The sequence below is a fragment of the Molossus molossus genome, unplaced genomic scaffold (genome assembly GCF_014108415.1).
Source record: "Molossus molossus isolate mMolMol1 unplaced genomic scaffold, mMolMol1.p scaffold_m16_p_23, whole genome shotgun sequence".
NCBI lineage: Eukaryota > Metazoa > Chordata > Mammalia > Chiroptera > Molossidae > Molossus > Molossus molossus.
The window spans coordinates 13,126,941-13,142,614 of record NW_023425359.1 but is presented as its reverse complement, the minus strand read 5'-3'; the positions used below and the strand labels follow the sequence as shown (position 1 = coordinate 13,142,614).

Genomic DNA, 15,674 nt, shown 5'->3' with positions numbered 1-15,674 from the left:
AAGACTGATAGATGTGGGATTATTTAGTAAGCAGTGTTTCTCTTTCCAGGGACTTAAAATGGAATTGAAAGTGAAGAATTTAGCATCATCAGATTCCAGGGGCTATGACCTACAAAAAGAGGTCATGGTGAAGGTGACCAACCAAAGCACTAGAGAGGTGAGGCTGCCTTTGGGGGTGGGCGTGAGCCTCCACAAGGGGGTTCTGAGGAACCTTCCTAGGGACAAGGTTCATTTTACCAGCTACCGTCAGTGGAGACCCGGCAAAGGGGTGACATATGTTCCGAGTGAGCTGGGATCTGGGGGACACTCTGGGGAGAGGAGAACCCTGCTCCATGTCTCCCTTCCTGCGCCCCTCTCCCACACAGCACCAAATCCTGGGACTTTCCTAACTGCCAGCATCAAGCACTGTCTGTGTATTTCTTTTTTTCCTTTTTTTTTTTGTTCAGGTAGAGTGGGAGGGAGAGAGAGGAACAGAGAGAGAGAGAAACATCGATGTGAAAGGGACACATCGAGTGGCTGCCACCCGCACGACTGACCAGGGCCGGGGACAAACTGCAACCGAGGTACATGTCCTTAGCAGGAACCGAACCCGGGTCTCTCAGGACCACAGGCCGATGCTCTAACCGCTGAGCCAAACTGGCCAGGGCTGTCTGTGTATTTCTAACGTGACTTTACTACCGGAAGTGGGCCTGAGAGTTTATCTAACTAAGTGTCCATGTGCATGTGGGTGGCATGTGCATGTGCACCTGGGTGTGTACATGCGAGAGACCTCCTCCTTCCTCCCCCTCCGCCCTCCTGGCCCTCCTGGCCCTCCTCGCTTTCCGCCCTCCTGGCCCTCCCTGACAGGGAAGAGCGGGCCTGACATTTGACCCTTGTGCGTGATGTTTTTGGAGCTGCCCTCTACCTCAATGCTCACTCCTTGGCCCATCTCAGAGGATGTGCCCCCAATTCTCAGGTGACCTTTGGGTGCGCTGTTCCCTTCCAAATCCTCAGCCCACACAAGTTTTAAATTGTGAAATGTGACACAGAGAGAAGACTATAACGGTATATGTTCGTGTTATACACCCGCATACTCACCATCCTGTTCAAGGGGTTTTACGCTTGTGCGGGGCCACCAAGATCACCGCTGGAGTTTAACTGGCCCCCAGGCTGTGAGCCCACAGGGAGCACCCTGAGTAAGGGCCACAACCAACCCCAAACTTTTTTTTTAATCCTCAATTTTTGCATATATCCTCAGATAGAGCAGGAGGGAGAAAGGAAGGAAGAGAGAGAGAAACATCAATGTGAGAGAGACACATTGACTGGTTGCCACACACACAACCCTAGACGGGGCCAGGGACAAACCACAACTGAGGTATGTGCCCTTAGCAGGAACTGAACCTGGGTCTCTCTGGTCTGTGAGCCAAACTGGCCAGGGCAAACCCCAAACTTCTGAGACTTTCCCTTTTCTATCTTGCTCTGATCAGCGCCAAGAGGGCCTCCTTTACGTGTCTTGGGACAGGAAAGGGGCACGTGTGTCTTCGTCCATGCAGGCTTCTCTAGCAGAACACCAAAGACAGAGCAGCTTCAACAACAAACGTTTCACCCAGGTCTGGTACTGGAAAGTCCAAGATCCAGGTGCCAGCTGACCCAGTGTCCGCTGAGAACCTTCGTCTTCGTTCCTAAGATGGCTGTCTTCTCGCTGTGTCCTCACGTGGTGGAAGGCACGGGAGTTTTTTGAGTTCTCTTTTATAAGGACACTAATCCCATTCATGAGGGCCCCACCCTCATGACCTAATCACTTCCCAGAGTCTCCACGTCCTAATACTATCACATGGCGGGGAACGTGTCAACATGTTGATTGGGGGACACAAACATTCAGCCTGTAGCAGCGCGTTTGATGCTGGCTCACCTCACACTCCCAGTGTAGTTCTGCCGTAAGACCCCCACCTGGGCATCAGTTTTGAGATGAATGTTACTGATCTGTCATCTTCAAGGTTGTCCCATTTTACCTTTTGAAAGAACCAGTGACCTTTTCTCAAACAAAGCCCCATCTTCCTCACGAACCCTCTGAAAGGCTAGTGGTCACTTCGGGTAGTTTCTAGGGACATTCCGTGTATGTGTGGTTGTGAAGGATACAAGACAGGAATGGTGGAGAGAGCAGTAGGGTCCAGGTGCAGACACAAGTGGCCCCTCTGGTGGTGGATCTGGTAAATGTTCACCCCCAGGCCACGTGGACCAGGGATGCCACCACACCTCTTGGGGGGAGATAGCATTGTCCCCAGGCAGTTTTGTGAAACTGTTGAGTCATACATGCCCTTTCCAGTTTGGCTCAGCGGCTAGAGAGTCGGCCTGTGGACCAAAGAGTCCTGGGTTTGATTCCCGCCAAGGGCATGTACCTCAGTTGCAGTTCATCCCCAGCCCCGGTTGGAGTTGTGTGGGTGGCAACCAATCGATGTGTCTCTCTCATATCGATGTTTCTCTCTCTTTCTCTCCCTCCCACTCTGTCTGAAGATAAATGTAAAAATATCCACCCTGGACGGTTAGTTTCAGCGGTTAGAGCGTCGACCTGCGGTCCAGAGAGACCCGGGTTTGGTGCCTGATAAAGGCATGTACCTCGGTTGCAGTTTGTCCTCGGCCCTGGTTGGGTCATGTGGGTGGCAGCCACTTGATGTGTCCCTTTCACGTCGATGTTTCTCTCTCTCTTCCTCTCTCTCCCTCCCACTCTATCTGAACAATAAATGGAAAGAATGTCCTCGGGTGAGGATACAAAAAAAGTATTCTTGGGTGAGGATAAAAAAAAAAAAAGATTGACACATTACAGGCAAGTTCGGGAGCAAGCCAGGTCACGTGAGGGCTGGGGAGGGTTTCCAGACTGGAAGTGCTGCCAGCTTGACGTTGCCCTCAGCAGTGCCTGTACAACAGCTAGTGCCTCGGGTGCAAGCACTTCCAGCCAGGGAGCCTGAGCCAGGCCTGCAGGTCCTCCGGCACAGGTGCCGCCGCCTGCCTGCAGAGCCTCGCTGTCCTGCTAAGGATAACACCAGTTTCATTGTCACATGGCCTGCGGTCTGATACCATAAGCAGACTGATTTCATTATCTGGATTCCCAGCATCTTAGTTCTCCAGCCGTTAAAACCCCACACTGACTAGAATCCCTGCTGTGCTCTGCTACCGGGATACATGCCACAGCCAGGTTCGCAGTCTCTAGGGCACCTCTGGGAGGGGTCTGTGTTCTCCCCTTCACTGGAGGCAAACAGAGAAAGAAGGAAGTCTGTCCAGTGTGTGGAGGAGGTCCATTTTATGAAGATACATAACACTGGAAAGGAGACTTATCTGTTAGTTGTTTTTTTTTAAACCCTCACTAGAGGATATTTTCCCATTGATTTTTAGAAAGAGTGGGAGGGAGAAGGAGGAGAGAGAGGGAGAGGGAGAGAGAGAAACACTGATGTGAGAGTGAAACATCGATTGGTTGCCTCTTGCACGACCCGAACTTGGGCCGGGGATTGAACCTGCAACCTGCAACTGAGGTACATGCCCTTGACCGGGAATCAAACCCGAGACTCTTTGGTTCGCAGGCCTGATGCTCTAACCACTGAGCAAAACCAGCCAGGGCTCTATTAGTTTTTTGTTGTTTTTCAGGTTGCTCAGAGAAGGAATTGCTAGTTTTACCTGGTAACCAATTTATGGTCAAGAAGTTTTCTATCAGGCAGGCTGGTGTGGCTCAGTGGTTGAGCATCAATCCATGCACTAAGAGGTCACCAGTTCGATTCCTAGTCAGGGCACATGCCAGGGTTGTGGGCTCGATCCCCAGTAGGGAGCGTGCAGGAGGCAGCCAATTTATGGTTCTCGCTCACATCAATGTTTCTATCTCTCCTTTTCCCTTTTTCTCTCTAAAAATCAATGTGTGTGTGTGTGTGTGTATTTTTTTTTAAAGGAATTTTCTATCTAACTGGAATCCCTTATCCTGAGGCTTAGGATTTTATCCTCTCTCTCAGTAGCCAGTGTCGATACAGAGGCCGTCCCTCACCTAGTGAAGGGCTATTGCCCTGGATTTCCCGCTCACTGGGTGCGAGCACATGTACTCCTAGCTCTGTAGGGAAGAGGCCCAACACAGATCTTCCCTGGTTAAAAGCAGGTGTCGGCGGGACTGCTTTGCTGTCTGGAGGCTCGAGGGAGAATCTGGTTGCCTTTTCAAGTTTCCAGAGGCCACCGGCATTCCATCCTCTGAGGCAGCCTCGCAGCATCTCTCTGACCCTCCTTTCTGCCTCCCTCTTCCGCATTTAAGGCCCATGTGACTATGCCGGGCCTACCTGGAAAATGCAAGCTAATCTCCCTATTTTAATTTTTTTTAAATCCTCATCTGAGGATATATTTCCATTTAGCTTCAGATAGAATATGAGGGAGAAAGAGAGAGAGAGAGAGAGAAACATCAATGTGAGAGGGACACATCAATTGGTTGCCGCCTGCACGACCCTGACTAGGGCCGGGGACCAAATCTCAACCGAGGTACATGCCCTTGACCAGAATCAAACCCACGACTCTCTGGTCTTTGGACCGACACTCTACTGCTGAGCCAAAATGGCCAGGACTAATTTCCCTATTTTAAGGTCAATTAATCAGCAAACTTAATTCCCCTTTGCCACATAAGGTAACATATTCATAGGTTCTGGAGATTGAGACATGGACATCTTTGAGGACCATTCTCCTATGTACCACAGCACCAAACCTTCATTTCTCCTGGGAGAGTTCTAACTCCTTCATCATCTCCTCTAAGTCAATTCCTGGGCTCCAGCAACTCCAGCAATGCTGACGTAATAGGTCAGGATTGAATATGGTGCTCTTGAAGGACCTCCCCAAAGCTGAGTCTGATGAGTGTTGTGTGGTCTTGGGTACCCAAACCCCAGCCCATCAGGGGGAGCATGCTGGGAAGAATCAGAAAAATAAACTGTCAGAACAGCAGACAAAATCAAATATGGGTGACCTACCTCTTTGTTTCCAGGTGTGGATTTGGTCGAAAGCCAAGTTTATCAATAGGAAATTCCTAATGGAGGAACTTTACCAGCGCTTTCTAGATGGAGAAGACAGCCACATCGCTCAGGAAGACGACCCTTTCTGGGATCCTGTCGAGGTCGTCCACTTGGGCTCAGCTCACATCTGGCTCCAGTCGCTGGCCTACTGCATGAAGCTGGAGGAGCAGGCGGAGTTTCTGAACTGCGACGGGCTGGAGGAGGCGGCGCTGCACATCCACATAACCCCCTGCACCCCGGCTGGACAGTGGGTATCTCCTCCTCCCCTTGGCCTAGTTCTGGGTCTGTTGTGGGGAGCAAACTCAAGCAAGCCTGGGTGCTCCTGGAGGGGGTGGTCAACTTGGTACCCCAAAGAGGTCATTTATGAGACAAACGAATGAGCTCATTCATTTATGATTTGACCTCATCAAACCTGATATTGGCCATGGCAACCAAATCAGCTGACCTGGAATATTTCAAACCTGTGCCCAGCAGCATTTAAGCAGCTCAGCACTGCCCTAGGGGTGCAAAGGAATGAGGGAGACATCCTGAAAAGAGGCAGGAGTAGGAGGAGGAACTTTGGATAAGAATCAAAGACCTGGGTTGGCTCCCCATGATGGGCACTCAGAATACAGTAGCCAAGTGTGGCACCTGTGAGGCCTGGCACCTCATGCAGTACAATCTTCCCCATGCTGGAGCCCCCCCCACCCCCCCACCCCCAGCTGGTGAGGCCCAAGAGCCAGAAGTTCACCCCTTCTCCATCCTTGGCACAGGCTCTGATCATTTTTTTGCTTCTTTTCTCAAGGTAGGGACTGAGGTATCTTTGTTTCCTTGTCTGGCCTCATTCTATGCTGTTATCAGCCCTTTCTGTGGGTACAGGCTTTGTTGGAACTTTACTCCACTACCTTGTACCCTCCTCTCAGGATATCTCATCTGTTTTCCCCCTCTAGGCCAAAGGCAATGTAAGCAGTTTTTACAAAAGTTAATCTCTTAGCGATTCTAAGCAAAGAGGCTGGCAGGAGTCTGGTCTGGGTGGGAGGGTCCTCATACACCCAGTGCGATCTTTTGCTCTTTGTGCAGAGGAAACAGCCTCAGGAAGGGAGCAGAGAACCACAAAGTCCTATGACTCAGAGACCACGATGACCTTCGGCTCATTGTCCTTCCTGGGACTCTAAGCAATTGTCTGGTCATTGGACTCTCAGGCCTCGAGGTCGCCCTATGATTGTATTTCCCATCATAAATCAGTACGGGGGAACTCTCGTTATAGGTGTCAGTCTGATGAGCAAGGTTGAGTGGGAGAGGTCCCCTGCGGGAAAGCTGTCCCAAGTGGTGCCTGAGCTTGTAGGCCTGGGGTCGACTGAAGAGTTCAGCAAGGAAAATGTATCTCATGAGGCTGCACCGGGCAGTCAGCTGGCTTTCTCTGGATGCAGCCCCTCCGTCCCATTGGGAACCTACCTGGACCTTCACTGCTAGGTCCACACCCACATCTGGGCACATATGGTATGAAGCTGTTACATTCCCGCCTCCTCCTGGAGAAGGTCCAGCATAGAGTGGGCTCTCGTTAAGTGTCTCTTGAATGAAGGAATTCTATAGCTGGTCATTTTAGCTTTTCTTCCTTCAGTGAACTTGGCCATCTCTTAAGGAGACTGTAATTCCCTTTGACATCACAACCCTAACCTCCGTGGGTCCAGCTAACCTCTGGTCAATGTGCACCTCTTCTGTTTCTAGAGCACGTGGTGAGGAGGACGTGGTTATCGACCCTTTGGAGCTGCTGGGAAAGAGGATGGATTTCCAGATTCGCATTGTGCGGTGCCTTGGTGCCAAGTGGCTAAAGGAAGACGCGGAGCGGGGCATTCAGATGGGGTACCCTCCTGCCCCTCAGAGCTGCTGTGCACAGACCACCCATGTTGTGGGCCCTGTGCGAGGGAGTCTTTCCTCAAGTTTTAAAAATGAGTTTATCATAAAATGTTCTTAAGTTTCTCTGCTTGCTCAGCCCCCAGATGACTATTTCCTGCGTTTAATAGCGAGAAAAGCCGCACGTCCCTCCAAGCCAGTGGACTGTGTGATCAATATGTCCTGATCCCTCTAAGTGACTGAAGTGGTAGAGTCAGAAATTGTGATGGTCAGAAAGAACATCCAGTAAAATGGTATTATCTAGGAAGAATGGTTGTTTTGCTTTTTACTTGGCTACAATATGCCAGAAGTACCAGATCTGCATAGACTAATTAGGCTAAAAGGATATTATTAAAAGATAAAGCAATAAAGGGAAATTTTGAGGAACAAAAACCACCACCTCAAATGGAGAATGAATTTTTATTCTGGATTACCTAAGTAGATAGTATTCACAAATCCTTTTTTTGTGTGTGAGACGTTTAATATTACCCACGTAGTGACGAGGTTCACGTGGAGTAGCGGAGGTATTGGAGGTGGTCTCAGGAGACTCAGCTAGAGGTCGTCTTTTATCGGCCGACCAATGCAGGCTGTAAGTCTTCGGCTCATCTGATCCTTTTCTTTACAATTGTGTCCCTTCTGGTTTTATGTTCTTTTCTCAGGTACAGAATTTATGATCTTCCACACACTTTATATACCAAGCCTGTATGGAAAATTGTGAATCCTCAAATCGAAGAGTCTGTCCAATTTACAGCCCTAAGTGCATCCCGGGAGTTTCTGAATTATTTACAGACAAATGCTCTCATTGTTGACTTGTGGGGTCTTCAAGGTACAAGCTGACTTTCCCTCTGCACGGGGCGTTCTTCAGCCAGGTACCATGTCAGTGTGCCCAAGGCTGCAGAGGTGGAGGGGGGTAGTCAGGGTCTTGACAGCAGCAGCCAAGAGCCGTCTTGCCCTGGGCCCCTGGGTCCTAGTCCACAGGTGATTACATGGTTTGCCATCTCCTCACACACCTCTGGGGCTGGATAACTGAGACGTTTCTTTCCTTGGTGGTGTTTCCCCCACACTACAGAGGGCTGCACTGAACTATGCTTCTCTCGGCTGGACCTCATGGTCACAGGTGAAGGCCACATCATGGTGGACACCAAGAACATTTCTCCTGTGCTGGATATAGGCCAGGTGTGTACATGTATGTGACATTAAAACAATGTCACAGATGACTGGAAAATCTCAGATGACAGCTGCTTCAAGATCATCAATGTTCCTTCCCCTTAACAAATGTTTTTTTGATTTACTTCTGTGTACTCTGAGGGGCTTACATCCTGCTCACTGCGCTCCCCCCTCCCCCCACCCCATAGTTTTCACGTGGTAGTAAAAATTGCCAATCTCACAGGATATGCAAATAATCTAGGAAATCTACATGTTTTTTTGTAGATTCCATCCAATCAGATATCAGAACTCTACCTGAAGCTGCTCAAATTAGAACAGGAGACGGAACTGCTCAGAAACATTAACAGAGCCCTCAGACAGGAAAATGTGTTTCTCAAAGAATCACTTGAGAAAATTGGTTCTAGTCAACAAGGTAAGAAAGAGGCTGCTCAAGACTCAGCTGTTCAGCTTCCCTCTAAACTCCTACTTTCAATGCACATCTTGTCTTTCCAAGAAATGAGCTTTTCAGTCGGCTAATCTGTATCATAAAAAAGGCAGTCCAAACTGGTGCCTGATAAATGCTGCTGTAGTAGAATGCCACCAAGACAATACAAGAATGGCTGGATAAATAAATACATGCATAAATAAACACTATCTTTTCTTTCTACCCAGCACCTAAAGCCCCTACTACCCTGAAGATAACTAGGACGGCAGCACAAGTGCCGGGGCCCGGAGGGGGGAATCGAGTGTGCACCCAGCCAGCCGGCTACGACAGAGAATTCGCCAAGGCTCTCAAGGTGTTCTACCAGAGCATGAACATGGCAAGAGGGCAGTTTCTCAAACTGAGACATTATAAGCCCCCTGTAAGTAACCAGAATCCTGGGAGCAATATAATTCATAACATTAAGATATTTTAGGTGAATGATTACTTCAATAAGATGCAGAAAAAGCATGTGATAAAATTCAGCAACCTGCCATTATAAAAACTCGAAGTGCCCTGCCGGTGTGGCTCAGTGGCTGAGCATCGACCCTGCACCAAGAGGTCGCTGGTTTGATTCCCGGTCAGGGCACACGCCCAGGTTGGGGGCCCAGTCCCCAGAGGGGGCATGCAGGAGGCGGCCAATCGATGTTCTCTCTCATCGATGTTTCTATCTTTCTCTCCCTCTCCCTCCCACTCTCTCTAAAATCAATAAAGAAAAATTATTTTTAAAAAACTTGAAGCAAACTAGGAATAAAACGAACACTCCTAAATCGGACAAAGGCAACCTTACTCAAACACTTTGGTGAACCCGTGAGAGCCTCCCCTTTCACATCAGGAAGAAGTCAGGGTACCAGCTATCTTCACTTCTGTTGGACATTGGACTTGAGGTTCTAGCCAGTGCAGCAAGGCAAGGAATACAAGGCATAAAGATTGGAAAGGCAAAACAACAGGGCCAATAATGACATACTTATGATATGATACTTACTAAGTGCTTTACAGTTGACTCAATTCTCACAACCACCCTAGAATAGGTACTATTATTAGCTTTATTTGACAGTTGATGTACCTAAGGCACAGAGAGGTTAAGCACCTTGTGTAGGGTACACAACTACTAAGTAGCAGTGCCAACCTCCAAACCCACACAGTCTATACTCTTTCCACCACACCAGGCTGCCTGTTATTATTCCCAGATGACATATTTATGCAAACAGAGAATTCAAAAGAATTGGTAAATAAATGGAATTACAAAGTCTCTGGACACAAAAAATCAATGGTTAAAAAAAATAATGGCATTAGAATATAACAACACCGCCCTGGCCGGTTTGGCTCAGTGGTTAGAGCGTCGGCCTGCGGTCCGGAGAGACCCAGGTTCGGTTCCCGCTAAGGGCATGTACCTTGGTTGCAGTTTGTCCCGGGCCCTGGTTGGTCGTGCGGGTGGCAGCAGCCACTTGATGTGTCCCTTTCATATTGATGTTTCTCTCTCTCTCTCTCCCTCCTGCTCTATCTGAACAAAGAATGAAAAAGTGTCCTCGGGTGAGGATAAAAAAAAAAAAAGAATATAACAACACCAAGCAGAAAGCATTTTAATAAAAGGTACCATTTATAATTGCATCAAATATAGGAAGTACACAGTATGTCCTCACTTAATGTTGTTGATAGGTTCTGCAACTCTACTCGAAACAATGTATAATGAAATCAATTTTCCACAGGCTAATTGATATAAATAAGAGTTAAGTTCCTACAGCATCTCACATTATAATGAAATTACATTAAATGAATCAACATTATTTGAGAACCTGCTGTACTTAAGCCTATGTTCTATAAGACTATGTACTTCTATGCAGAAAAATGTAAAAACTTGTTTGAGAGATGTTAAAGAACTAAATAGAGAAACATGTCATGTTCCATGGTTTGGAAGATTTGCTACTATAGATCTGTCAAGTCTCCCCGAGATTCAGTGGAATCCCAATAAAATGTAATAGAAGCTGACAAGATGATTCCATAGTTTAGACGGAATTGCAAAGTCAAGACCAAGACCCAAAATAAGGTGGAAAAACTTGCCCTACCTGACATCTAGGCTTATTTTAATGCTAGTACAGACAGTAAGGTGTGGCTCTAATATTGATACGATATCCAAAGGAAAAGAACGGAAGGCCCAGGAATAGATAGATTCATTCAGGACTAGAGACTGGATATACGACCAAGGTGGCACTGCAGCTGAGTGGCAAGGATGGATTTTTCAATAAACTGTGCTAGGAGAATTAAGGAAAATGAACTTGGAATCTTAACCAAAACAATTCCTGGAAATAAATTTTGGTGAGAATTAAAGGCCTAAATGTGAAAGGTAAAACCCTAATGCTTTTTGGAAGTTAATTTAGGAGACTGAGACTCTTCGTGACCTCACAGTAGAAAAGGATTTCTTAAACATGACACAAAAGACACCTGACTTTAAAGAACAACATTCCCCTACATTAAAATGTGAAGTTTGGTCCAGATGCCCAAATGAAGTCAAAAGGGATAGGAAAAGTTATTTGTAACACATTTAACATATAATATATAAAGTAAAAAACTAAAAGCCCAAAAAGAAAAAGATAGGTAGTCCAATTTTTAAAAAGTCCAAAAGACTTGAACAGGAGCTTCACAAAAGGGGAAATGAAAAAGGCCAATAAACATATGGAAATGGCTTCACCTCATTAATAGTTTGGGAAATACTAATAGAAACTACAATAAAATACTATTATAAACCCACCATACTGGCAAAAATTAAAAAGCCTGAAAATATCAAGCTTGGGGGAAGACATAAAGCAACAACAGAAACTCTCATGCACTGCTAGGAGTTATAAATTGGTATAACCATGAGTGTCTGCCATTGACCTTAATGTAAGTTGAGGATGCGTCTACCCTGGAAGCCTGCAACTCCACTGTTCTCCACTGAGTGAACTGATTCTGCAGAGAATTCAGCCCTTCTGCCCTGAGGCAGAGGTTCTTGAAGCATGGTTTCCCAACTAGCAGCTTCAGCATCATCTGGGGTCTTGCAAATTCCAGGGCTCCATCCCACACCTCCGAATCAGAATCTCTGGGTGTGGGGCCCTGCAATCTGTGCTTTACCAAGGCTTCTAGATGACTGTCTTAAACCGAATTAAAAAAATTTTTTTTTTCCTTTATTGATTTTAGAGAGAGAGAAAGGAAGGAGGAGAGAAAGAATCATCAATGAGAGAGAACATCGATAGGCTGCCTCCTGCATGCCCCGCACTAGGAATTTGGTCCACAACCTGGGCATGTGCCCTGACCAGGAATCGAACTGGCAACCTCTTGGTGCATGGGTCAACGCTCAACCACTGAGCCACACTGGCCGGACTTAAACCGAATTTTGAGAACCACCTCACTGAGGCATCCGATGTATATAATTAATTTCTTTCTTATATATTGAGAATGGTAAATATGAGAAAAAAGTTACTCAAATAATTTTGTGTTGTGTGGTTCAGATGAGGGACTAGCTGAAAAACTCAGCAGAAACACTTACATATGTGCACCAGCTCTTCTTAACACCACCTTCTATAATGGCCCCAAACTGGACACATCCTAATGTCCGTGCACAGAAGACCAGTAAACTATGGCACCTGCCACACTGGGAAATGCTGCACTGGCATGAAAATGAGCTACAGCCACATGCCACAGGGCAAATCTCACCAGTACTGCTGATTGAAGCCTTCAGGGCACAAAAGATGACATCCTGTATAAATCCATAAATGGTCAAAAGACAGGAAAATGTTACTTTAGCACTGCATTCTAGGTGGCAAGAAAGGATGATCACTCCAGTCAGGCTAGTGGCTGCTTCTAGGGGAGGGGGAAAGGGTGTGACCGGGAAGCAGAGTTCTTTCTCGAGCTGGTGTGCTCACTTTAACTATACCTATGCATACCTTTTGGGTACTCTTTTGTATGTATAATTCAAAAGAAAAACTGGTTAGATGAAAGACACTCTAAACAAAGTTAAAAATAAGCTATAACCTGGGGGAATCTATTTGTACTGTTTATCATCAAATATTACAATCCAGAATATATAAACAACTACTTTTAAAATTAAAAAAAAAAAAAAAAGATAACATGTTGGAAAACACATTGGAAACAATGGCCAAAGTGCCTGAGCAGCATTTGATTAATAATCAGGGAAAACAGAAACCAAAACGCAATGCCATGACCTGCCCTCTGACCGTCCCCATCGCAGTGACATTGCTACCATCTCATCCACCACTGGTCACTGGCAATCTGGCCCACAGGTGTCTCCAAAATCAATCCCTTCTCAGGGATATCTGCTTCTATGGGGTAGGGGGTACAACCCTACCAATGGGAGATTCCCCACTCCACATGGTCCAAAGAACATACGGGGTGGGCAAAAGTAGGTTTAAAATTGCTCTTATGGAAAAATAATACATAATAAATTGTTTCATGTACTCATAGCTGTAAACCTACTTTTGCCCACCCCTGTATACCATTCCAATCTGAAATGTTTGAATTATCTCCCCAATTTTCCCTAATGGCAGTAACTAACTAAAGGGCCATTTAGGTGGCCTTCCTGAAACCAAACATGCTCCCAGGTGACCTACTGCCTCTGCCGCCAACTTTCAAATGCAGCTGTCTAGCTCAAAGGAGAACTCACTGGGTACCCCACTCGCATACACACAATAGTTTTACTCTACTGATGTAAGTCTACTACTATCATTTTTTTTCCTTCATTGATTTTTTTTAGGAAGACGATCAAATGCTTCGGCCATTTGTATACCAACAGTCACAAATGTTAAAGGACTTTGGGGACTTACTTGAATCCAGCTTGTGGAAACTGAAAAATGATGTAGCTCTTATAGTGAAAAAGAAGAGAGAATGTTTATTGCACAGCAAATGAGGATACACCAACTGAAAACATTGATCTTTGAGTTGTGAAGATTACTTGGGCAGCTAATAAACTTAATGAACGTGGCTATCAGAGGTGAACTGTGGACTCAACACATTCAATCCATTTCCCAATTGCTCAATCTATTTCTTCTACCATTTTTTTTTTTTTTTTTTAATTAGAGAGAGAGGAAGGGAGAGACAGAAACATCAATGTGAGAGAAAAACATTGATCGGCAGCCTCCTGCACGCCCCCTACAGGGGATCAAGCCTGGGCATGTGCCCTGACCAGGAATCAAACTGGGACTTCTCAGTCCATGGGACACTCAACCCACTGAGCTACCGGCTGCGCTCTTCTACCATTTTTAAGCAAAGTTCTTCTCCTTCATTTTGACTTAAAATCATGTAAAAAAGAATCCATATCCAGGGTGACGGTCAAATGGGAGATATCTGAAGTGAATAGTTAGCATTCTGAACTCTGGGATCAGACTGCCTGTGGTTAAGTTCTGGTTAAATCCATCACTTGTGAATTGGGTAGTTTGAAGCAAATGACTTCACCTCTCTAAGCCTCTCTTTCCTTATGTTATATGAGAATAACAGTTAATAAAGTTATATAAAGCCCTTATAATAGTCCCTGGCACACAAAAGCAAATGATAAGGATTTGCCATTAATAGTTTCATGAAACTTCAAACAAAGCCCTTTTCATAAATTTCTTGCTGTCAAACATAGAGCCAATGGTTATTTTGTGCCCTCATTTTGTATCCTCGCTCTTATTTTCTGTCTTCACAGGTTTATTTGAAATACATCAGTTCACTAAGCAGTGTTAGTGCCTGTACTGTGGAACTGGTTCGGTACAGGGGTCTTGGGTGGCAGAGAGTAAGATGGTTGGTGGGATTTGCCAGCAGTAAGTCCATCTCAAAAGCAATCTTTTCTCTTTTTTGATTCCAGAGAGAAGGGAGTTGTGAGGGGGAGAGAGTGGGAAGGGGGTGGGGGCGAAGAGAGAGAAAGAAACATTGATGTACAAGAAAAACATCGATTGGTTGCTTCCTGCACAGGCCCTGACTGGGGATCGAACCTGCAACCTGGGTATGTGCCCTCATTGGGAATTGAACCCACCACCTTTTGGTGTAGAGGACAATGCTCCAACCGAGCCATACTGGCCAAGACAATCTTAAAGCAATCTTTTTTTTTTTTTTTTTTAATCCTCACCCGAGGACATTTTTCTTTCCATTGTTTTGTTCAGACAGAGTGGGAGGGAGAGAGAGGAAGAGAGAGAGAGAAACATCGATGTGAAAGGGACACATCAAGTGGCTGCCACCCGCACGACCAACCAGGGCCAGGACAAACTGCAACCAAGGTACATGCCCTTAGCGGAAACTGAACCCAGGTCTCTCTGGAACGAGGCCAACGCTCTAACCGCTGAGCCAAACTGGCCAGGGCCTTAAAGCAATCTTGATTCCATAAAAAATTGACTGATAGGTCTCAGTTAAGAACTGACAGGCACTTAGTGGTCTGGGAAAAGCTGTGAAGAACCCTTTCAAGCCTTAAAGAGTGTGTACTCTGTGGCTAGGCATTTATCTAAGAGCTAAACATCTAACAGCTCATTGAATTCTCACCATAATTCTAAGTTTGGCACTATTACTTCCTTCATTTTGAGGCTTTAAAGGTTAAATAAATTAGGTTTGTCCAGGCCACTGTGAGTTAGCAGAGGGTTGATTCTTGGGACTGCATTATTGACCACATGGCCTGCCAGCTTAAAATGCAGGACTGTCCTAGGAGTGGTTAGACTGATTTACATTAAGAACGAGGAAGAAGGAAATAGCAGTGACAACCCCAATTCTTACTCTCTAAAATATAAAGTTAGGGAAATCAAATAGGATGACACTGAAACTCTACTGGTAGGAGAGGTTATCAAAGGTTCCAAAATGAAGTGTCCCTGGGAAGGTAGGAGGTGGAGGGTAAGGGGGTAATCTAGGCTGGTGATTCTTAGTATCAGGGCCCAAGGGCTTATGGGAAAGGCCAGGGTTTTTCATGCACATAAACTAAAAAAATAATCTGTAACCTTAGAGGCCATGTGTGGAGCTCCATGTGGTGATGGCAGGGCGAGGGGTCAGCACAGCATCATAGAATCCTAGAGCCTCTCTCATGAGGCAGAACAGCGGTGAGGCCAAAGGAAGCAGGAATAGCTTCTACCTCTTAGATGGAGCCTCAAAGTTCTTGAACAATTTACAGAAAGTATATTACTTGCCCTTCTGCAAATGAGAGCAAGTGGAGCCTTGGG

At 46.1% G+C, this 15,674-nt stretch overlaps 1 protein-coding gene across 1 annotated transcript in view; it reads left to right on the top strand.

The window, feature by feature from the left end:
* Positions 1 to 13,405, top strand: part of LOC118640751 (kinesin-like protein KIF28P) — a 59,423-nt gene extending 46,018 nt beyond the window's left edge. Inside the window, exons 16-23 of the mRNA XM_036277763.1 lie at positions 50 to 157; positions 4,979 to 5,253; positions 6,714 to 6,848; positions 7,538 to 7,704; positions 7,948 to 8,054; positions 8,310 to 8,457; positions 8,697 to 8,887; positions 13,253 to 13,405. Coding sequence (XP_036133656.1) covers positions 50 to 157; positions 4,979 to 5,253; positions 6,714 to 6,848; positions 7,538 to 7,704; positions 7,948 to 8,054; positions 8,310 to 8,457; positions 8,697 to 8,887; positions 13,253 to 13,405 — 1,284 coding nt within the window. The remainder of the gene's footprint in view (positions 1 to 49; positions 158 to 4,978; positions 5,254 to 6,713; positions 6,849 to 7,537; positions 7,705 to 7,947; positions 8,055 to 8,309; positions 8,458 to 8,696; positions 8,888 to 13,252) is intronic.
* The last annotated feature ends 2,269 nt before the right edge of the window (positions 13,406 to 15,674 follow it).